This window comes from Camelus ferus, chromosome 12 (assembly GCF_009834535.1).
Source record: "Camelus ferus isolate YT-003-E chromosome 12, BCGSAC_Cfer_1.0, whole genome shotgun sequence".
Classification (NCBI taxonomy): domain Eukaryota; kingdom Metazoa; phylum Chordata; class Mammalia; order Artiodactyla; family Camelidae; genus Camelus; species Camelus ferus.
This window is the reverse complement of record NC_045707.1, coordinates 12963081-12987403: the sequence shown is the minus strand read 5'-3', so window position 1 is coordinate 12987403 and position 24323 is coordinate 12963081. Positions and strand designations below refer to the sequence as shown.

Here is a 24323-nt window from a genome sequence, read left to right as displayed (position 1 = left end):
AGGTGGGATTTCCTGTCGCCATTTTAAGGAAACACACTCCCCTGCAAGGAAGTGTCCAGTTGGTGAGAGCGGCTGTGCCTGGAACAAAGAGTGAGCGAAAGAACGGGAAATGGGCCCTGCTGCCCCATTCCTCTCCATCCTGCTCCCTCGCCCCGCGCTAATCCCGGATTTGGGGCGCTCGGCTCAGTGAACCCCGACGCGCCGGCCCCGGGCGGAGTCACGTGGGGTCTCCGGGCCGCCTCGCGCCTAGGCAGGTGTGCGCCTCCAGCTCAGCAAAACCTTCGGGTCGCGTCACACCCAGTCCCCAAACAGAGCCCTACTGCACCGATCTCGGGGTAGGGGCTGCTGGCGGGGTCTGCGGGTGCTGGATCCGGAAGAAGGGAGGCACCTCCCACTGCGGGTTACGGACAAAGGGTTTCCAGAGGTGCCCGCGCACCCCGCCGCCGCCCCCGCCACTTCGGCCCGCTCCCCGCCAAACCCGGCGCTCTCGGTGCATTCCCGGGAGTCGACACGACGCTCCGTCTCCGCCAGCGGCTCGCCGGGCTGCGCGCGGACCAGCCTCTCCTGCGGCCATCCTCCCGCGGCGCCCTTCCCACAATGCAACTCCCCTCGCTCGCCCGCCCCTGCCGGGCCCTGGCATCCCCCTCAAAATGCGCCCTCCAGCCCCTCAACGCTCAGCCCTCCTTGCCTCATTTGGCTCCCTCTCAGCCGCCCCCACCTCCATCCCCGAGGGCTCCCTGTCTCCAGCCGCCGCCGCAGCTGGGCTCCGGGCTCGCTGCCGGGCCCCAGGAGGGCGTGGGGGCAGGTGTCCAGGCTGCGCCTCCGCTCCCGGTGCCACCGCCAGCGCTCCCGGCACACGCGTGCCCCGCACACGCGTGCCCCGCAACCCCTCCCTCCCTCCCTCCCTCTTTCCCCGATGCTCAGTCTCCGCCAGCCGCGGTCGCTGCATCCTCAACGGGCGGCGAGAGGGAGGAGGCAAGGCGCGGCCGCCGGCAGAGACACCATGTGACGGGCATCGCTCAGTGACACGCAGCTTTGGTTAAAGAGAGTGCGCGCAGGAGGGGAGGCGACGGAGCGCGGGACGCGGAGGAATAGCCTGACTTTCCCGGCTAAGCCGTCGCGAGCCATGGATGCGCAAGGGCGACGCGCGCCTCCAGTAAAAGAATGACTGCGATTCGAGACCCTCTGCGGCCCAGCGGGTGGATGTAAGTGCGAACACAGTGTGGGTGGGGGTTGGTGGAGAGGGGGAGATTCTGATGCAATCGGCCCCGAAAGGAGGAGGAGAGCCAGGAGAGCGCGGGCTGGGACAGCCACACCGCTCCGCCTGAAGGTCGCCGCCCTTCACCTTCCTCGGAAATCCGCCACGCCACGCCAAGCCTCCCCGCCCAGCCCTCGCTGACGGAGGCCACCTTTTCCCGGCCGAGGGAGCCAGACCTTGACACAAAGGACATCGCACGGCTGCAGCTCCTGGGGAAAATTCCGGGAGGGCGGACACCTTGACGTCTCCTTTTGCCACCTTTCCCTTTATTGTCCGAGGTAAGGCGATTTTCCGGGCCCGGTGGAGAGCCGAGGGAGCGGCGGCGGGGAGGAAAGGGATGTTTTAAATGTGAGAGGAGGCGGTAACGCAGAAGTCATCCATGCAGCCGTGAAAGGAAGGAGTGCGCCTCTGTGCCGGATGCGTTCGGATTTTGCTTTTCAGAAAAGAAAAGTCCAGATCCCCGGTTCCTCTGATCGCCCTCAGAAGTATAAGGAGGCGCCGGAGACCCCTGATTTCACCTTTGCGTGGGCTGTGGCTTACTTTTGGGTTCTGATTTCTTAGTGGCAGAATATGGTACCAGATCTGGTTCAATTATACAAGGGTCAGGGACCACGCGGGTCTGGGGGGTGGGGAGAGCGCAGCCGAGGTGAGGGCGCGACTGCGTACCCGGAGAGTGTTTGAATGCCGGGCATTTGCGGGGAATTTCCTGTGTCCGCAGGGCCCTGAGGAGAGCATGTGATGTCCCCGGGGGTGTGCGTGCGGCCGGCCGGGTCTCTGAGACTGGCTGCGGGCCGGGGAGCACGCTGGCGGCCCTTCTCTGGCTCTACCCGGCTCTCAGTAACCGAGAGGAGTTGGAGGATGCGGGGAGGAGTCGGGGGGTTACTAAAGGTTGCTGGCAGTGACTCACTGCCCTTTCCCGCCCGAAGAGGTTCTTTCCCTAACGAAGAAGGGGAAAGAAAGAAGTGCTGTTCTGAGAGCTGGGATCCGCTGGAGCTGGTGAAACAAAAGGCCACCGCTTGAGCGGGACGCGGGGCCCGGGCGCGGACTGCCCTGGGCTCCACTCTCACCCCCTCCCCCACCCCCGCATCGCTCTCGCGTCCCTAAACGTTGCCCCCCAGAGGCCTTTAGCCTCGCCGCGGCGGGACCGGGAGGAAAGCACTCCTGCGCCCTAGTGCGAGCCCCTACCACCGTAAAACGCCCCCCGGAGCGTCGGGCGCCTCAGCACCCACCCGGACCCCCAGGTTAGGAGGCTGTCTGGGCACTGCTTCCCTGCAGAGTCTCCCAGCCCTGGGTGTGAGCTGGACTGCAGTCGGAGAAGGTTCAAGTGCATATGGCGGCAAAAGGAATTTCGCGGCACCAGCGTCACGGCGTTTCGGGTGCCTTTCACAGGCTGTCTTGGGCTTGAGAAGGTGGTGCTACAGTTGAGAGCCCTTTGTGTCTCATTCTACGGCGCGGACCCAGTTTTTACAGTACTGGTTCTCCGGTGGAAACCTGACTGCCACCGGGATCACATACTTTTTCATTCGACTCCATGGTGATTTATGTAGTAGAGCGAAAAAGACCCGAGCGCTGAAACGATGTTTATTTGCATTTGTAAAGGGATCTGATATCGCTAACGTGGGTTTTAACATTTTTAATACAAGGGGGAGGAGAGAATAAATCTATGGTTTGCTGACTGCAGGGCCCAGCAAGCCTGTAATTTGTCACCTGGATAGAAGAAACTGTGCTGCAACTCGTGCTTTTTCTGACGTCAGAAGGACAACGGAAATAAAACCTGAGCTAGGTGGCTGGCTGGCCTCATTGTTAAACATCTCTCACCGGGTGTGTATTCCTGAAATCCATGCAGATCCATGGGAGGCCCCCTGGATTTGGATTTGCTCCCCAACCGCAAAATAGCTGTATTTCTCAGAGTCACTTCAATTCTCAGTATGTCGCCTGAGGCATTGGGAAACTCACTTCCTTTGGCTTGAGGTCCTAACCTTAATGAGGTTTATTCAAACCTTTTTTCCCCCAACATACTGTTTCCTCCTGAGGGCTTCTGGGGCAGGTAGCAACTAACAAGATATAAAGTTGATGCTTTTGTGAGGCTTGCCTTCTCCTGGGGGAAACAGACAGTAAATGCACCTATAAATGAGTTTCAGAGATTTGTTCCTGCAGTGAAGAAATAAAACAGGATCATGTGATGCGGGAGGATGCTTAGAAAGATGCCCCTCTAGGAGGGCCTGTGTGAGGGGGGAGGGAACACTGGTCCTTAGACTAGGAGACCAGGCACCTGGTTCTTGCTAGTTATGTCTTTTCCTCCCTCTGGGTGCTAACTAGAGGGCAAAAACCAGTCTTCCTCATTGTTGTTCTCCTAATGCCCAGCACAAGGTAGCTGCCTGTCGGATTGAGATCTTGGCCAAAATGTCTTGTTCACCTCTTTATGCTACTGTTGACCATCCCTGTCTTTCTATGTCTCATTATTTGTCCCCTTCTTCTAAGTTGAAACGTCAGGGTCTTTTTCTACTCTGCTTCTCTTTCTCTTACCTCCTCTCCACTTTTTTTTTTTTTTTTTTAACAGAGGCGCTGAGGATTGAACCCAGGACCTCTTGCATGCTAAGCTTGCGCTCTACCACTGAGCTATTCCCCGCCCCCTACCAACTACACTTCTGTGCTGTTCCCAGGCCCGTGCAAATGCCCCACAGACCTGTCTTTGCATCTCCATCCCCACTGCCCAGGTTCAGGTCTCTGTCATTTGACCTAGACAGGGCAGTTGCAGCAGTCTGCGGGATGCAAGATCCATGAAGCAGACCTGGAGGTGCCCTCAGGGGAGCAGATGCAAGCACTGTGCATAGTGAAGAGTGAAGTCGCTGGCTAGGAGGTGTAATGGGCTTCCAGTTGGTCTCCGCTAGACCGAGCTCTGCTCCCCTAATTCAATCTCAACACTTCCACGAGGTCTCTATTTCTAAAACTCAGTTTGCATTTTAAAGTAAACTTGCTTCTAAAAGTCATCAGTGGGTTCCGATTGCCTGAGTTAAAGTCTAAATTCCTTAGCCGGGCTCCCAGGACCCTCCACAATCTGTCTTCACTTCTTTCCACCTCCTTCTCCCACTTCGCCGTATGCCTTCCCTGTCACTTTTCTGCCTCAGTCTTGATGTTGATTCCAGACTAGAATGCCTACTGAAATACCATATATTTGTGAAGGCTTAGCTCAAATGCCACTTTTTTACCTCTTCAAAGAAGTGTTCACTGATCATCTCTTAGCATTTTCATAAAGATTTGTTTATCTTTCACTTTTTGCACCATTGTCAGTCCAGGTGATGGAAGGTGGGGGCTAAGGACATGGGCTTTGAGTCAGATGTAAGTACCATACCTTGGGCATGGGCAAGTTGTCTCTGAACCTCAGTTTTTGTCTCACTTGTTAAACGGGAATCATGAGATGACGATGGTGGTGGTGATGGTAGCAGTTCCCATCTTATAGAGTTATCCTGAAGGTTTAATGAAGGTAGCGGATGCACAGTGTCAGCGCTCCATATATATCAGATGAAAAGGGACCTCAGGTTCTCATCTGTCAGAGGGAATGGGGGAAAATGATCAGCAAAGTTCCTCTTACCTCTAATATTTAGTGAATATTTAATCATTTAAGAAAACTTTTCTGAAAAAATATCTTAATGGAAACTACTTGAATATTTTCAGTCTCTGGGAGAATCTTTGAAAGGTGATCTGGGGGTAAGGGGAATAAGCATATTCCAAATAGCATTGTAGACTTCAGAGAAAGACACCCCAGAACACTGACCCTAAAATTGAGTCTTTTAAGAACATTGTTAAAATACATATATGTTAAAAAAAAATTGTTATTTTGGTAACATTTTGTTTCATCAGTTTTCTACCAACCACCTGCGCGTTAGGGTTACTTACTAAGCTTAAAGGAATTCAGTCCTGGGAAGCACCATAGTTTGGGGAAACTTTGCAAGCATGCGGCTTGCAATCAAGGAACTCTTGATGAAGTGACAGTGCGTCTTTGCCAATAACTAGCCGGGTCCACTTGGGCAACTCAGTTGACATTTATTTATGTCTCATTGTCTCACCTGTCCAATGCTAATAATAGTGTCCGAGCTGCCTCACCCACAGAGTCATGAAGATACAATGAGAACAGAGCTGAGCACATCCTTGAACAAGTTAAAAGAACTCTTCAAGGTGGTAATCAGCCAGAGATACACACACTGCTAATCCGCAGGTTTAGGAGATGGATCAAGATTAGTGTTTCTCAACTTGGGCATCACATTGACTCACCAGGGGTCTTTTAAAAGTTGCCAGCGCCTGGACTCCATTTCCAGAGATACAGATTTAGTTGGGAATTTTTTTAAAAAGAACACCAGAGATAATTCTAACATGCAGTGGATTTTGAAAAGCAAGCAAAACAGAAGCAGAAATTAAATGACAGCTCCCATGTGTTGCTTGGTCAATTCTGGGTAATGCGAAATTATGAGCTTGACTGATTTTTCCTCCCCAACTCGACTAAACCAACCAGTTGTTGACATCATGGAGCTGCAGCCTCAGGTTACAATTTATAACCTGAATTTTCCCCGGCGTATGAGCCAGTCCAGGGATACAGCCTGGGCCACATAAAGATTTAATGTGTGGATCTCAGTTTCCGTCTGTTAGGAGTGATGAAGATTGGAAAAGAAAGAGACAATGGAAAGGAAAGGGAGAGGTTATGGCCCAGAGTCTGGGAGGAGGAGGCTCTGAGTGGGACAGAGGCAGGACAGCACAGAGGGAAGAGTTGTGTTGGATTTATTGAACTGGTTTGGTTTAGGTTACAAACTGGTGGCTGTAGAACCAAATGAAGCCTGTGTGTGTCAATTTTGTGTGACCTACACTTTCTTTTAAAACTGTTTGGAATTGGTTGTCAACAGTTAAATATCAGAATTTCACTTTAAAAATCTGGATTTCTGGCATTTCTTGGGGGGAGAAAAAAAGAGATCCATCTTATTCCTACCGAAATAGATGAGACATGTGTTCTCCAGTTCCTTGTGCTGAATCTGCTTTGCTCATTTATCTTACCTACTTGGGCTGTGGCTGTATTGGGTTTTTTTTTTTTGTTTTTGTTTTTGTTTTTTTTCCACCCTTAGTGTAATCTATAGATCTTGATGTTGGCAGTACATTAAAGTCCCTTGTAGAGCACTTAAAATATACATGCTTAGAGTTCATCCTAGACCAATAAAACCAGAAACTGCTGTGTGTTGGAGTGGGGGCAGGTTATCACTGCTATTTTTTTTAATCTCTGGAGGTTATTCTTATGTGTAGCCAGAACTGAGGACCATTAGTCTGTTAACCTACTCAAAAGACTTGTCCACAAGCCCATCTTCTTATCTCTGAAAGTGAGCCATTAAGAAACAGTCTACAGAATCATAAATTCAGAGAATTTTAAAACTGGACGAGATCTTTGAGCATGCATCAGTTAATCTGAACTTCTTATTTAGAGGTGAGAAGACAGAGGTCCAGAGAGAAGAACATCATTTAATATTAAGTTATAGTGTGTTTTATTATGGTTTCTCTTTTCAAATGAAGGCATATTTTTAAATATTTCTTTTTATAAACAGTTCTCTTACCATGCACTGCTTAGTGGTGCTTTAAAGTTCTCCTTGTTTCTGTTTTTGCTAGAATATTTTGCTGGGAGTTAGCTGTCGTAACTTATATGAGGCTTTTAAGAAAAAGAAATTCCTGTTCATTGTTTTTAGTTCAACAGCAGTCCTTAATCAGAGACATTAGCAGAGCAAAAACATACATGTGTAAGAAAAATAATTTCTCAAAAGCTGTAATATCCCAGGCTGTTTTTAAACTGTACATAATTATTTAAATCTATGAATTTTAAGTTGATGAGATTTTAAATTTTGTGGTATTCACACTGCTTAAATAAACTAACTGTTTTAATTAAATTAAACTTCAGTTTTTAAAAGGTAATATACAATCCACCCTCCTATATCCAGAGTTACAGGTTAATTAACTTCATAGTATTTTCTGTTTTTGAGAAATCAGAATAGTTTCAAAACATCTGAATATGGATAGGTTAACTCCTGGATACCATACGCTGGGCATGTTGATAGCAGACAGTTAAAAGATGGTCTGGGAATCTGAACAGAGGAGTTGTGGGGCGGTAGCAGCAGGTGTCGGAAATATTGTGAACAAAATAGGATGCAGGTGGCAACCTGTCCAAGGAAGTGAGCAGCTCATCTCTGTACCCCATGCAGAAATGGTCCGTCCTTATCTCCCGGTCAGTTTCCTTTAACACCGGGCTTCCCACCCTTGGGTCCTGGCATTTGGGGCCGGATAACGCTGTGTTGTGAACAGCTGTCCTGTGCATCAAATGGTGTTTAGCAGCAACTCTGATCTCTCTCCACTTGAAGCCTGCCACACCCTCTCACTTGTGACAACTAAAACTGTCCCTGGGCATTGTCAAATGTCCCCTGAGGGCAGGGGCCAAAATGGTCCCCAGTTGAGAACCACTGCTTTGTACAATCCTTTCTGGACTTGTAGAAGTTATGCCAAGCATTCTCAAACATTCCAGACAGAGTGGCCAGGATGTGAATGATAAATACTTTCCATGTACCTAGTACTTTACAGTTTTAAATGTATTTTCACATAATTCACACATGCCCAGATCAAATGTAGAAGAAATTAAGTGGCAGATTTAATGAAAACTGTGCAGTAGGGCTGTGCATGTGCTAACTTCCCATTTTTGTCTTGATTTCCTGAGAAATTGTGTTTCTGAGGATTGCTGCTCTATTGTCTGTAGACAGATAGTCATAGCTTGCTTTTTAAATTTAGTCATCATCGTTATTGTTAACGTATTTACCATCATGTGCTTGGGAGCTAAGTGGTCCCTGTCCTCAAGAGGTTGAAAATGTAATTGGGGGGGGGGATAATTCCATAAAAGATGGTTAAAATGTATAAGAACCCTTGTTGTAAGCCAGTAAGTAATCTATGCAAAAGTGCTGTGAGAATTCATCACAAATAAATAATCAGTCATGGGTTGGTCATTGGAGAAAGACCTCACAGAGAAGGCTGGCTTGAAATTTTAAAAAATTTATAAAGGCACGAAAGCCAGCAAGCTGGGATTTGAAAGAAATGTGGTACTAAAGTAGGCGTGGGCTTGATGGGAAGGGGCAGGGGTGGGAAGCGTGCTCAGGGCCAAGGGGATGTGGGAGCAAAGCAGAAAACTGCCCAAGAGTAGACCCATGGCAGGAATGGGAGGTTCAGAAAGAGCATCACGGGAGAGAAGTCTTAAGAGAGTGTTTTGAGCCATCTGGGCTTTGAGTTTGAGGTTCCAGGGATTGGACTGCGCCCTGTGGACATTAGGAACAGTTATGATTGGCACCTGGGGTAGAGTAGTGAGAAGAGGAGTGTGCAAGACAGGGATTTTCAGGAAGAATCTGCCCCCGTGGATGGGAGAGGGTAGGGCTCAGTAGGCAGACTGGGGGAAAGACTGGCCCGGTTCGGATTGTGGAGCCGGTTGGAGGGAGAGGAAGAAAGGGCGGTGATGAAAGAATGTTGATAAGGACTGATTAGATACTCGGGTTCTGCGTCTGAGTGACAGGGGTACGAACACGATCGTGAACAGAAATAGCAAAGCTGATGTGCGAGGTCGGGTGACGCGTTCAGTTGGGCGCCTGGAGTCTGAAGTCCCGGCAGACACCCACGTGGAGAGGTCCGGGGGCAGCCGGGGTCCCAAGAGCATCTGCGGACTTTTTTTCTGAGCGGGACGGGACCTGACAGGTCGTCTCTTCCCTCCAGCCTCCCCGGTTTACAGATGAAGAAACGTGTGCCGTGCTAAGTGATGGGATCTTTATCATGTCGTATTTCTGAGGCGGATCCGATTTCAAAATGCAGAGGAATTCTAGTTTTACAAAACGAAAAGGCCTGGGGGAAAAAAGGTCTGAAAGATGCCCGTGTGGCACGAAGCCTGACAATTCAGGCTGGAAACTTAAAGAGGAAAGAATGTGGAGTGTGCGGAGGGGACCGAGGGGCCACAGGGCTGACCTGAGGGTGGGAGGGGGCGGAGGAGCAGCCCCCGCCCAGGAGGATGCGGGGAGGGGCGCGGTGGCGGAGGTCAGGAAACAGTGCCCCTTCCTGCGGAAGGACATGAAGGGATGAGGGACTGAGAAAAGCCCACTTGCTTTGATTAGGAAGTGGTAACGATGTTAGCAGTGATAGGCACCATCGCTTGCCAGAACAAGTGCCACACACGGACCCAATTGTGGAATCTTTACAACGGCTGTGTGAGGTCGGTATTACTTTATCTCCATTTTACAGATGAGGAAACTGAGGCAAGGGGAGGTTAACTTTCTTGCCTGGGGCCAGCACGGCTCCTGAGGGTGGAGCCAGAGTTCGCCAGTGGAGCCTGGATTCAGGGGAGTGATGAGGACAGGGGCAAGCCGTTCAGACTGTTGAGGGAAGAGAGAGGAGGCGGGTGGTGGTTCAGGGTTACTTTCCAGATACAGAGCTGAGTGTGATTGACAGAAGTCGGAGAAGCCGACAAAGAGAAAGTGGGAGGCCAGGTCCTAGCAGAGCTGAGACCTCAAGCTCCGGTTAAGCCGGGAGTCTTGAGTAAGAAGAGAGAAAACACCTTTTCTTCTGAGACTGTTTACTGGCTCCCAGCCTTTAGCTACCAAAGGCCCTTCTCCACCTCTCAGGGACCCCAGATTTTCAAAGATGGTATCAACTTCAAGCTTTTATATTAATTGAAGTATAATTTATATGCAAAGCAACATCCAGACCTTGAGGATACTGTGTAGTGAGTTTTGACTACGGCTTTAATATATTAATTCACTTCCCATTTTTGTTATTCAAAGATTCATAACATTACCCGTCAGAATCTAGGATGATCACAGCAGATTAATGCAATCTACCCAAAAGCAAGGACTCCTGACATTTTAGCTGACCTGTTTAGCCTGTTTGAGGCCTTTTGAAATAAGGAACAGCAGCTCATAGATCCATATTATTAGCATCTGAGAGCTCGGTGATCCAAGGACCCCACGTGTGTAAAAATAGGCTCAGGCCATTGTGGGAAGAGGTGGCAGGATGAACAGGACCATCGCTGGCCTCCCACTTAACACGTTCTCAGGACCACTGGCCACTGTAATTGATTCCTAGGACCTGAGCCAGGAGAAGTATGATCTTACTCTTCAGAATGAAAAACCAATGTGATTCATAACAGTTTTAAAATTAAGTACACATGCCTCGATATTTAGTGTCATTAAAGAATCCTCGTTATATTCCAGGTGTGATAGTGACATGGTTCTCACCGTTTAGAGCTATGTGCTGGAATATTTACAGATGATAGGATATCTGCGATCTGCTTTAAAATAATTCTGTGTGATGGTGGGGGTGAAACTTCAACAAGACTGGCCTGAAATGGTAATTGTTGATACATTGGTACATGGGGGTTCATTGTTCTATTCTGCCCGCTTTTATATATGTTTAAAAGTTCTCAAGGGGGAGGGTATAGCTCAGTGGTAGATTGTGTGCTTAGCATGCACAAGGTCCTGGGTTCAATCCCCAGAATCTCCATTAAATTTTTTTAAAAAAATCTAATTACTTACCACGCTCCCAAAAACAAAACAAAAACAAAAAGAGAGACTAAGGAATTTGTTTTTTAAAAAGTTCTCACGATAAAAATGTTTTAAGGGAGGAAAAGATAAAATTAAGACTATCAGTCAGAGTTCGGTTGCATATAACAGAGATGTTTCTATGTATGTTAAACAAAAGGAATTTAATACAGGGAATCAAAGCCTGTAAAATTGTTAGAAAAGATAGCAGAGCAGGCTTTAGGCCGGACCTCTGGGAATAATGACCAGAACATCACCACTCATCTACCTGTGCCTTCACCAGGAAGCCAGGAAGATGGTTTCTCACTGTTTGAACTGCGTGCTCCAGGAACACATCACTTAGGCCAATCTGACCATCAGGGATTCACAGCCACAGTGGTTGGCTCCAGTGATATCGGCTGCACCTGCTGGAATGGTACCAGCAAAATGGATGCCTGGCCCCCACCACTTTGCTCTCTGATTGGTGGAATCTAAATCCTGTCCAGAACCCTAGCTGCGGGGTTCTAGGAATGTGGGAAATGTACTTTTCAACTTTCCATCCTCTACAGAACTGGATGGGAAAGTGGTGGGAACAAATACCAAGCGGGCCCACCTATCACAAAGTATATTAGCAATTGAAATGATGTTTTTGCTTATTTATCCCCAAAAGTAATTTTGGACAATGTTTAAATTGTGGTATATTCTTTGGTTTGCTTTTCTTGCTACAGTTTTTAGATCAACTTTTACCAAACCTGTATAACCTCCTATTACTCAGGAGCATGCAACTTGCTCCCTCTGCTCTAGCTGCGTTCATCTGAGTGGGTGTTCTGTGCCCATTATCCTTCAGGTCTTTCCCTCTTTTGTTCCCAGTGCAAGTAATGCCTTCCCTACCCCCAGTCTAAATCCTGCCTATTTTTAGACATAGTTCAAGTCTGAACTCTTTGTAAAACCTTACCTGATTTCTCCAGGCTCCGTTTTCCTCTCTCCCTCCCTTCCTTCCTTTCCGTATGTACATATGTATGTGTGTATATCTCTGAAATCTTTCTGGACTTATTCTTTGTTCTGCTGCGTAGTTTGGTCTCTATGATGCAAATGTTTCATGATATACCGTCGCTTTGTATGAGATGGTCTTACTTGCTTACATAGGCTTTGAGCGATGTAAGAGCGGACAGGTTTCTCTGTGTATCCTCTCCTTTGATGCGTAACACCATGAAGAGTAGAGAAGAAATATATGTGTTTCACACTGGTACTGTTAGGAAAATGTACCAATAAGCATACCAAGATAATAATGCCTCTTAAGAGTACTTAAGATTGCAGTAAAGGATCAGAAATATTCCATGTCAAGTAAAGTGTAATTTATAACCTATTATAAATGTTGAGAGATAGTAATTGTGGTTGGGTTAACATCTGGATCGTCACACCATCTTCATTTGGCCTTTTAATTTAATTGTGTAGTGTGATAATTGCTTCTGTCTTTCAGTGAAACTATAATTCTTCTGTTTCTTGAACTCAACACTCCCTGTCTCTTTGCCCTTGGCCATGTTCTCCTTCATTGAGAAGTCTCAGCTCAGGCCCGTGTCCACCTGTCAGTCTCCTGTCCACCAGGCCGTGGGACTGTCCAGCAGTAACAGGTTGGATGTCAGTTTACGGCCCAGTCAGCCAGTTAAGGAAGCATTTGCAGTAATGGTGTAAACCCATGTTTACAGACATAGCTCAGGATCGGAAATCATACTTAAGTGAAAACGTTTAAAAACTCAATGGTATGATTTCCATTTTTGTAAATGAAGACTTTTTAAAATTTGTACTCATTCTTTTCCTTTAACAGATATTTATTTAGTGCCTACTGTGTGCCAGGCCCTACATCTATGTGCATAGAAAAACCCTGGAAGGTCACACTTCGATATATACACAGTGATCATCTCTGCTTGCTGAGATAACAGGTGACTTTTTCAAAATTTGTTTCTGTCTTCATTTGCAAACTTGCGTTTTCTAATTTTTCTATAAAAACCTGCATTATTTATTAATAAGGAGCCAATATATCTAAAAAAGCACTTCTTCGAAATGCTTACAATGCAATGTTACATGAAGAAAAGGAGAAAAAAAACAGGGAAAAAGGGAGGAAACACATCAAAATCCAGCAGCAGGCCCACTTTAGGTGCCACAGTTTCTTTTCAAGTTCTCTTCTAAAGCGTCCACAACGGGCATATATTAGCTTTAGAACCAGAAAATTTTTCTTTTTCTTTTTCAAGAGCCAGTCCAATTGTGACTTTTCTCTGAAGCTACCTCAGATCCCAGAATTTGACCTTTTCAGACTTTTAAAATCTCTTCATCCCCTGGCACTCAATAAATACCTGATAAATTGAATGGGTGGTATTTTCTACGTGTGGCCTTAACCTGGGTGACAGGTGTCACTCACTTTGTTCATTTTCCCCATTTTCCAGTTTTCGTCTTCAAGAACAAGTTAGATTTCAGATAGGTTATTTTGCAACAATAAAAATTTATTCTAAAAAAAAAAAAAAGAGGAGATTAACACACAGAGGGGAGACCATATGAAGACACAGCAAGAAAGCAGCTGTCTGCGAGCCAAGGAGGGAGGCCGCAGGAGAAATAAAACTTGCCAACACCTTGAGCTGGGACTTCTAGCCTCTGGAACTGAAAAAATAAATTTCTCTCTAAGCCAAAGGAAAAACGTGTATCCTATGTGATTAACTTAGTGCTGGCATTTGCCTAATACTGACATAGTTTTAGTGGCCAGAACTTCCTCTATTTTTTTTTTAGGTTTTATTTTGCCTTGTTTGCCCATTGCTTTAATGTATACATCGTATTTATGTATACTATATATATATACTTTATATAGTATATGTATACATATTGTATATTATATTTTATATGATACAGTATATATTTTTATATAGTATGTATTTGTATACACACCCATATATTGATAGGAAAGTTTAAATTCAAACTGTAGACTCCAGGTCTACTGTTAGGCAACCTTTCCCCTCCTCGGAAGTTTTTTGTCCGGTGCCCGATTTCCTACCAGTTTGTGGAGAAAGAAGGACTCCTTCACCCAGATTGGAAACACCATCCACTGCATCAACTTTCTAGCAGCCCTGCCATATCCGTCCAGTAGCCTCCAAGGGCCTTGTCCAGACCAGAGCCAGGGGAGCAAGAATCCTAGGGGATTCTGTGCAGCTTTCATCAAAGCGGGCCGAGGGGTGAGAGCGGGCTTTACCCTGCTAGTGCCCCTCAACTTTCACAAAGTAAAGACAGACCGTGTTCACTGCTGCGTGTGAAGGCACTCAAGGCAATTAATCATGGCCTGGGCTCCAGCACTACCACCCGGGCTGGAAGACTCCGCCCCGAGCTGCCAGGTTGGCCTTAGAGCAGGAGTTCAAGGATCTCAAGTCTCCGCTCCTGGCTTCCTGCTTTCCAGGAGAGGCCCTGCCCTGCAGGAAGGGTGAGGCTCCTGGAACCTGAGGCCCTAGACGGTATGTACTTTGTGGAAGTTGTAAAGGATTCCGGGACTAGGAACGTTTCATTCTAGATAGGAGACTGTGTGAATGAAAAGAAATAACGCGGGGCCCAGCTGTGGGGAAGAGAAGAAAATTCTTGAAAAAGCATCATTCGGGGGTGCTTTCTAGGGGTCCTAAAAATATTATCAACTAGCACAATGCTGCCTAGGATGCTCAGATGGGCATATTGGAGTTTTAACTCAACACGTTACAGTCATCTTGTGGAATTCAGGATCAGACAAGATATCAAAACATCACTCAAAGGGGTTTACTATTGGAGGTAAAAACAAGCCAATAAAATCTCATTCATTTGAAAAAAATCTCATTCAAAACAATCTCAAAAATTCTGCTTCATTTCATGGTCCCCATCGCCTCTCTGAGATTGTCCCAGTGAGGCTCCCATCGCTTTATAGACCTTGCTTTCGAGGTTGCATTTACCTCCTGGACCCAATCCCAGTGTGTGTGTGTGCGCCCTCCACTTCAGACAACAGTCACAAGCCCAGGTTGTTGGCTGTGCTCCTGACCCACTGGCTCTAAATCAGAGGTTTCCATGACTGTGTCCTTGGGTTCAGTTAATTGGCCAGAACTTAGAGATACATGGGGCAAGGGAGGGAACCAAAAGCGTCTGTCCTTGTGGAGCTGGGAGCCCAGCCGGTGGCGCGTGGAAGAGTTCTAGTCCCCAGTATGGGTGCTCTTTGAGCCTCCTCCTTTTCCTGGTTTTTATGGAGGCCTTATTACATGATTGATCAACTCATTGGCCATTAGTGATTGAGTCCGCCTCTAGCCTCTTCTCTCCCCGGAGGTCAAGGGGTGGGGCTGAAAATTCCAACCCTCTAATCACAAGGTTGGCTTCATTGACAACCAGCCCTCATCCTTAGGTGCTTTCCCAAAGTTGCCTCATTAACATGACAAAAGATATTTATCACTCTCAACACTTAGGAAATTCCAAGGATTTGGGGAACTGTGAGCTGGAAATGGGGATGGAGATCAGACTAGATATATTTTTATAAAAAATCACAATATCACACCACTGTAACCACCTGTTTTTTGATTTGTGATGCTGTGTGTCTGAAATTCTTTTTCCCCCTTACATACAATTGATGACCCCTCAGGAATTGAAATCACAGCCATCCATGTGGGGGAAAACGTGAACTCTGCAAGCCTTTCATTTCTAGGAGGAAATATAGTTTCAGGTGGATTAACCTAAATCCCCTGAGTATGAGTTTTTAATTCCCTAATTCCCTGACATGGAGTGATTTCATTGAAGAGATTGATTTAATCTCTTGCAGTTGATGGATAAACTCTTTGCTAAATTTCAAAACACAGATTTGTCCTTTGCTGCTTGACCTCTAGGTTGGGTCGTTGATCCCTCGTGATGGCGTTTATTGAGGATTTGCGTTTTTATTAAACTGAGATTGCTAAATCAGAGGTGCTTTTGTGTCTGTTCAGTCTGTACCGAGCTGTATGTGTGCCCTGTGGTCTGACGCATTAAAATTACTGAATCGATTTCCTTTTAAACGCACTGCTTCATAAAAGGGCGTCTGTATTGCCTGCAGATGACATGGTATTCCTCTTAAGTGTAAGCATAAAGAGTACGGAACATGACTCATTTTATAGTTAAAAATGGAGGGAGATTTATAGAAGACATACATTTTACAGCCTCTATAACTTGATGTACAAAGATGACTTTAATGCCCTGAGTAGCAAAATGTAAAAGTTGCGTTAGTGGTAAATTAATTATTTGTTTCTGTGTAAATAGTTTATTTTTAATCAGGGGTGATATTCACATGTCTATTTTTGGCTTGTGTTGCATTTTAGGGTTGTCGACCCTATATTTTTGCTGCTGTCCATTTGTAAATCCACTCAGAAAAGAAGAATTTGGACTAATTTTTTGACCCCAGGTACTTTCTAAACATGATGCATTTCAAAAGTGGACTCGAATTAACTGAGTTGCAAAACATGACGGTGCCTGAGGATGACAACGTTAGCAACGATTCCAACGATTTCACCGAAGTAGAAAATGGTCAGATAAACAGGTGAGTATTTTTCCACCAACACTTTCTATCCGATGAAAAAAGTGCCTCTAAAATCTTATTCTGGTTTTCAGTTATTTTCTTGAATTATTCATTACTAAAGTTATGCTGCATTTGAAGCCGTAATTTGAATTTCATATGTGACATCTGTTGGGCATCGCCAGCAATAGCAGATGAAGCAAATAGGAAAAGTAATTTATTCATCCTTTCAAATCTTTCAATTGAGTCTAATCAAAATGTATAAATACATTGGACCCCAACCAGCCCTAACTTTTCAAAAAGCTCTGTGCTTATGAATTCGACAGACTGGAGGCATTTCCCTGCAGGCCGTATCTGAATGTGTACTACAGGCCTCTGGCCTCGCCCGCATTTTAATCCAGGAATGGTTCAAGTCACGTTGGCCAATGTTCCCACGTTAAAACTACAAGTACGTCATTACCAGCATCATCTGTAACTTGGATTTGAAGTAATAACAATAATGATTGAGCCCAAGTGGCTCTATGAGAAACTAGAGTAGAGAACTAGCACATGAAAGAGAAAGGAGAGAGGAGGTGGGGGGCGGGCAGGAAGAACCTGGGCCTGGGAGCTCCCACCCTCAGCTGTGACCCCAGCAAGTCCTTCCATCCCTTGGGTCCTGTGTTTCTTAAGTTACAAGAGTAGGACCCTGGTGGGAGGGTACAGCTCAGTGGTAGAGGGCAAGCTTAGCGTGCACAAGGTCCTGGGTTCAATCCCTAGTACCTCCATTAGATAAATAAATAAACCTAAATACCTCCCCCATCAAAAAAAAAATTTCTTTTAAAGAGTAGGATCAAAAATTATCACACTGTATATCTGAAATATATGTAGTTTCCTATACGGGAATCATACTATAATAAAGTTGTTATAAAAAAAAAGAGTAGGGCAAATGTCTATTTTTTTTTTTAATGACTTGGGGCATTCTCTGACCTTCTGATTTTATAGCCAGCTTATATGGAGCCTTTAGCAGGAAGCTCTCCAGCTTGGGAGTTAGTGGTGTGGTTTGTTTGAAGCCTCGGGCTGCCTGAAAGGCTGGGAGGAGAGCGTGGACTCTCCGGGACTTAATTCATTAGAACACCAACCATGCAGCACTTTGGGGTGGGGAGGTGGCGGTCAAATGGACGAAACATTGTGACAGCTAACCAGGCATCTTCGTAGCAATCATTTCTGGTCATCAGCTCTGCATCCTGGGACAACGCGTGATGGAGAGGCCAGAGTCGGACTTAGGGGCCATCGTGGACACACACGCAGAAGTTTTGGCCCTGCCTCTCCTCTTTCTCTTCCTTAAATGCTCTTAGATACTTCCTCGTTATCTTCTAAGTATTTACTGTGTTGTGATAGTTCTTATTGTTCGACTCAAGTTTGCTGCTTTTATCTTTTCTGCATAATTATTAATAATAACTACCATTTCTTGAGTGCCAGGTGTGTTTACACGTATTGCCACTGATCCTTATAACATCATGCAATTTTTTTTGCAAATAAGGAATATTTTTTAAAAATTAAAAAAAAATTTTTTGCAGAGGGAGGTAACTAGATTTATCTATTTATCTATCATTTATCTATCTTATCTATCTAATGCCTGTCTGTCTATCTTTCTTCCTATCTACCTTTCTTCCTATCTATCTATTATCTATCTATCTAATGGACGTACTGGGATTGAACCCAAGCCTTCATGCATGCTAAGCATGTGCTCTACCATGCAGCTATACCCTCCCCCCTCGCAAATAAGGAAAATTTAAAAATTCAGTTTACCAGTAAGAAACCTGAGGCTCAGAGAAATAAAACAACTTGCTCCAGGGCACACACAGATCTGTCTGAAATGCCTGACTTTTCTACACTGTCCCGCTGCCTCTGATTAAAATGCTCATGGATTAGTGAAAGAGATAGTCTGTCTGTACCACCTATTAAACTCTGTTCAGCTCCACCAGTGCTGTGTTACACTCTGTGCTCCTGGAGTGTTCTGTAGTCACCACTGACCTCCACTTAACAGCGGATGGGGTTCTAACCATTCCACAAGTAGGACATTTCGAGTTTATAATGAGGTTTCATTCCTAAAGCAGTGTGAATCTTGGGGACCTTAAGATGAGAGTCTTTTACAGTATTCAGTTTAGAATCTGACCTTTATCGTTAAAAGTTTTACTTACGAAAAATATTGTTCTGGAGGTGATTACCGCTTGCAGTGGTTGGAAACACCCCTTCTCCACCCGGACTTGGGCACCTGCCCAGTGAGCTCACTTCCCCATGGACAGTGACTAAGGCCATGAGCCACATGGCCCGAGCGTGGGCAGGCGCTGACCACTTGTTCTGCAGAATTTGGTTCCACTGTTGCCAATGCAATGCGATGCATTTGTTTCTTTATTTTATCTCCCCTCTTTCATTGACACGGTTGATGAATCTTGCTTCATTTCTGGCTCTAGAACAATTTAAACTGAAAACAACATATTACAGCATGAAATCAAAAAGATAAATCACAGTGAAAAAAAAAAAACCCACCGTAATTTCAGCAAAGATCCACCCAAATACCTCTCCCTTTTCTTGCAGCTTTTTCACGTTGGTGGGAGGAAGGGAGGCTCAATGATATGAATCTAAGAGAACCGTCTCCCAAGGCAGTGAACGTCTAGGTAACAGTGCTTCTTTTTAGGGAGCTAGAGAAAACATTGAAGGCAAACGTTGACCTCTGATTACCTGGCATCCAGCTGATAGCTTTGCCTGGAACCTTTGTACTAGGATACGAGAGGAATGACTTTTTTAAAGTTTAGTTAAAAACGGAGTAGAACCATTTGGGCATTGGGTCTCCTGCCCTTATTCTAGTTCAGTTGTTTTATTTCATGCCCTAATTTGGGGGGTTGGAGTCACGGAAATCTATAGCCGGCACGGCAAAACCTTCCGAAATGTCTATTAGACCAGGACTGCTGACGTTTTAATGTGTGTGTGAAACTCCTGGCAACCTTGTTACCGGCAGATTCTAATTCAGTAGGTCTGGGACTGGTCCTGAGATACTGAGTTCTTGCAGGCTCCTAGGTAATGCCTATACAGCTTGGTCCACGGACCACATCTTTGAGTAGCCAGCTCAAGACTTCCTCTCGATGCGAGCTTCTTGAGAGAAGGAACTACCTGAATCATCTTTGTTTCTCCCGTACCTTGTAATGATGTGATAGTGGTGCCCGGTACAGGGGAGATATTGCAAAGTATTTGTTAAATGAAAGAGAGAGATAGAGACAGAGACAGAGAGTAGCTATGTGTGTGGTTTGGATTTAGACTTGTATTGAATCCTGGCTCCATCCACACGTCTTGTGTGATCTTGTGCTTTAAGCCTCAGTTCCATCCCTGCAAAACAGGGGTAAAAATAATAGCTCACCTTATGGGGTTGCTGGGGACTAGTAAACAAAATATTGTTTATAAGTTAAGGACTCAGGCTATGCACTCAGCTAGCTTAGGCTCAAATCCTGGCTCACCAGTGTAGTTATGAGTAACATAACTTTGGTCAAATTACTTGTCTCTAAAATGGAGCTAATCATAGAGCTGGTCACATCTAATTATTGGGAAAATAGATGAGAAAACCCATGTAGAATACTTGGCACAGCGTCTGGCACTAGAAAACCTTTTAGTATAGAAGACAATCTGTAACAACGGAAGTGCAGCCCTCGTTCTTGGCAGACACTTCTTTTTCCTCCACCCCAAGGACTGATAATACTGTTTCCGGTTTTGGATGATTGCTGGTTGTTGTCACCTTAAGGCTGTTGAACTGTTAGTAGCTTATCCCAGCTGTATCTCGGCAAGTATTCACCTATTTTCTGATTTATCCACTGTTGTTCTCATCTCCAGGAATAGTTACTGTTGTTATGACCCCAGAAGCTTCTAACAAAATTTTGAGTTTCTCATTAAGATTTTCTTCAAAGACTTTGGGGCAACTCCTGTCACTGAAGCCTGCGTCAGCCTTTTGGTTTTCCTTGGTCCCTGTGCATCTTTCAGAGTTCATGAGCGACCTTTGTATCACTTGGGAGGACCCTTGAAAAGTTATCCCTTCTCTTCTTCTAATGTCTTTTCTGTATCTTAGGGAAGAAGATGCCATGACTTCCTCCTGTGTCCATGTTTTCATGTCAGAAAATTCTTTCCTGGCTTTATCCACTCCTGTTATAATGGGAGTCTCTTTTCTCCTGTTTTCAGTGGAGTTTATCCACCAAATAAGGCTTTGCTGACCTCTCAGTCTTCTCCTTAAATGCCTGCTATTTCTTTCATTCGTTCGTGTTTCCCAGTCTCTGTTACATGTTTCTTGCCTCGTTTTTCTCTTTTTCCTGTAGGGTGTTAAAATTTCAGGGGAAGAACCGGGAAAGGTCATTTAAGTTCAACCAGTCATCTCTTTGTGTGATAAATCCTCAGCTGAAACCCTGTAATCTAGGAAGAACCTGATCGGTAGAGATTAAAACAGGAAGATTACCTTCCTATTGTGTAGCCCCCTCCTTAATTGGATTGTTGCTGTTGTTGATTTATTTTTGGTTTTAAATAACTGCTCTATATTATTTGCCTCCCTTCACACGACCTCAGTATAACGCCTACATCCTTTTCAAGGCTTTGTTTATTGAAGGTCAGCACGACAGCCATTGTAGGTTTTCGTTTTGTTTTGTTCGCAGAATAATTCGCTACCAGAGTTGATCGAGTTCTGCTTTATGGGTACAGACCGACCTAGTGAAACTCTTTTTTTTTTTTAATAATTCTTTTATCATCCCACATGTCAAAGGCACCTTCTCCAATAGCCCATTTTTACTTCAATAAAGAGGTCTTGGCCAGAGGTCAGTGCTTTTTAACATGCAGTTGCATTTTGTAAATGGTGAGATAACAGAAACTTGTGATCAGCGGCTTGACTTAGTTATTTGAAAGGGACTTTTCCATTACAAAAAAAGGTTGGTTTTATTTTATTTAAGAAAAAGTTTGCAGAAAGACCATGCAAAGACTTACAGATGAAAAAGAAGAAAAAGTTGAAACATCAGAAAGAGAATAAAGAAGCTTTCTCTGAGTACTCACAGACATAGAAAACAAACTTAGGGTTACCAGAGGGGAAAGGGGGTGGAAAGGGATAAAAGGAAAGGGATAAAAGGAAAGGGAGTTCGAGATTTGCAGATACAAAATTCTATATATAAAATAGACAAACAACAAGTTTCTACTATATAGCACATGGAATTATATTCAATATCTTTTAGTAACCTATAATGAAAACTACGAAAACAAGTATATGTATGTCTATGTGTGACTGAAACATTATGCTGTACTCCAGAAACTGACACAACATTGTAAACTGACTATACTTCAATTAAAAAAAAGAAAGAAAGAAAAGAAAAGTCAGTTCAAACCAGGGTATCAGCGGGCTCATGGAAGATGAGGGCTGTGAACCGGCCCGGAGGCACTAGCTGAGAGGAAGACGGAGGGTCTCCTGAGGGGATAGTGGATTCCTCCTACTCGTTTTTCTGTCTCAGTTCTCAGAACACCCTGGTCTTCTCTCTGTCCTCACCCTCTGTTGGAAAGGCCATTTGGAAGAGCAGGGGGAGCTAAGGTTAAACGTTGAGGCACAGTCCAATTCAGCAGTACCTGGAATTGCAGGGCAAGCGATTGGTACTTGAAACTTTTTCAGTGAGAGAGCCAGTGGAGATTTGGGGGAAAACCTGTTAAGGCTGGCTGCAGAAAGTCTACAGGAAGAGGCAGAATCGGGAAGCACTTGACGCACAAAGTGTTTTAATGTGCTTTTTAATGGCTAGGCATCCCAGCAGCTCTGTAAGTCACTTCATTATCCTCGCCCTGCAGAAGGGCTGCGGCAGAGAGCCGGCAGGCAGGCGGGGGCTGCTCCCTCTCCCCTCCCCTTCCACTGCAGCGACCCCCGCTGAATGCCCCTGTAGCCCGTCCTCCTCTGTCCACTTATTTTCTGCCATCAGTCTGGGGAGCACTGGCAGTCCTGGAACTCAGATCTGCCATAAACAGGAGGTTTATTGGTGTTCGGTTGGGTTTCTTTAAAAATGTTCAGGCTTTTCCCTTCTGGGCAATGATGCAGTAGACTTGAGCTGGTGATTAAAATTAGCCTGATGACATTCAGTCTTTTATTTAGTGGCAGCGCTAACTACGAGTCAAGTTCATTTGGGAAAGTCCAGCATCCCTGTTTCCTGGGTCTGCCTGTGTGAAAAGGAGGGCTGCTCCCCCTTGACCCTCTCCAGCCAGATCTCTCAACCTTGATTCTGTGGAAGGATTTATAATATTGCAGGCAGGGTGGGGAGGGCGTAGCTCAGTGGTAGAGTGCACACTTAGCATGCATGAGGTCCTGGGTTCGATCTCCAGTGCCTCCATTTAAATAAATAAATAAATAACACCCCCCCAACTCCTGCCCCACCAAAAAAAAATAAGAAATAAAATGTGAAGCGCAAAAGAAGAGTCAACACTCTTGAACTCCCAGAAGGGTCTCCAAAGACCTTGCGTTCATTATGTGGTTCCCTTGCTAAGAACCCGCAGAGCTGTTTCTCAGGACTCTGTCTTTTAATGATTCCTCTGACTAATGCCCACCCCCGCCCCCGGGTTTTTCCTCCTCCGGATTCTTTATCTCATCTCCGGTTTGCACGACCTGACATTCCTATTCTGGTGTTAGCTGCTCTGGTCTCTCGGCTGGAACGTCAGCTCCTGCGTTTCAGGAGACCAAAGTTTTCCTCACTTCTTTTCATCTCTGACGGTCACTGGACAGGTTCTCGGCAAAGGCAGATGCTGAAGGAAATAAACACTGAGCGGTGGTCTCAGGGGAAGTTCATAGTGTGAATGGTGCCTGTCTTTGGTTTATCCTAGCAAAATAAGGCCACCCTGAGGAAGCAAAGCCAGGGAGAAGCTAGACTTAAAGATGAAAAAGGTAGATACCTAAAAACCAACATTGATGATATATATTATCTTTCATTTAAAACATGGTTTATTGTGAAATACAGCTTCATTCCAAAAAGCATCTGAAGATGCAGTGTATAGTTTAAAGATACATGCTTCTTTGTCTCATTCAAGTGGCTTTACGTTTATTAGTGAAAAATTCACTGTGATTAGTTCTTGCTGAAACGAGATAATGAAATTTCCGGAAGAGCCAAAAAGCATCCCTAACGTGTCTTCCTGGGACTTGCAGCAGTTTGCCTGTGAATGGACTTTTTTTTGACAGTAGCACTTGTTTCTGTTTTGTTCTTAATCTTTTTGTTGAAGTATAGTTGATTTACAGTGTTGTGTGCTTTTTTTAAACGGGAATTTTTTTTTAATTAGAAATTCGGATGTTAACCCTAAGTATATCTGACAGTTCTTAAAGCATTCTGAATTCCCCCTTCTGTATATTTTGTACATACTCTACTCCATTCAGCCTGTCTGGATCGTTCCCATTGCTCTTGCTCTGTGCCTGGAGCTATACTGATGTTTCACATGTGCACTCGTTTAATTCTCCCAATAACATTGCAAGATAATGTAATGGTGTCATTCCCATTTCACAGATGAGGAAACTGAGGTAGCGAACTTGGGCCCTCAGAGCTAGTGAGGATTTGAACTGAAGTTCTGAATCCCATGCTTGCTTTAAGCCCTAGCTCTGCCCTTAATCATGGACCATATGCCCTGCCTCCCCCACCATAATTTCCTAGTCTAAACTCCTGTAGGCTGGTGACTCCATCACTCATCACGCGTCCCCATGTCCCCCTCATTGCCTGGTCTAGTGACTTGCGTACTGCAATTGCTGAAGGAATGTTTGATGGGGAAAGAGTTGTTTTCTTTTTCGCAGGGGAGAGGGAATTCCTATTTAATAACTTTGTACTCCAGGAATGTGAGCTCAGAAGGGATGCTGCCTCCAGTATTCTTTTAAATGCCAGCTTTATAGTATTGTTGACATCATTTAATTTTCTGTTAGAAAAAAACAATATGAAAGTTAACTTGCGTTGTTGATAGGATT

General features: G+C 45.2%; 1 protein-coding gene across 1 annotated transcript in view; it reads left to right on the top strand.

Annotated features, from left to right (window-relative positions):
• The first annotated feature begins 55 nt into the window (after positions 1-55).
• The window catches only part of SLC38A1 (solute carrier family 38 member 1), a 65342-nt gene continuing 41074 nt past the window's right edge, over positions 56-24323 (top strand). The window contains exons 1-3 of the mRNA XM_032492668.1: positions 56-1536; positions 12650-12764; positions 16158-16375. Coding sequence (XP_032348559.1) covers positions 16254-16375 — 122 coding nt within the window. The 5' untranslated portion in view covers positions 56-1536; positions 12650-12764; positions 16158-16253. The remainder of the gene's footprint in view (positions 1537-12649; positions 12765-16157; positions 16376-24323) is intronic.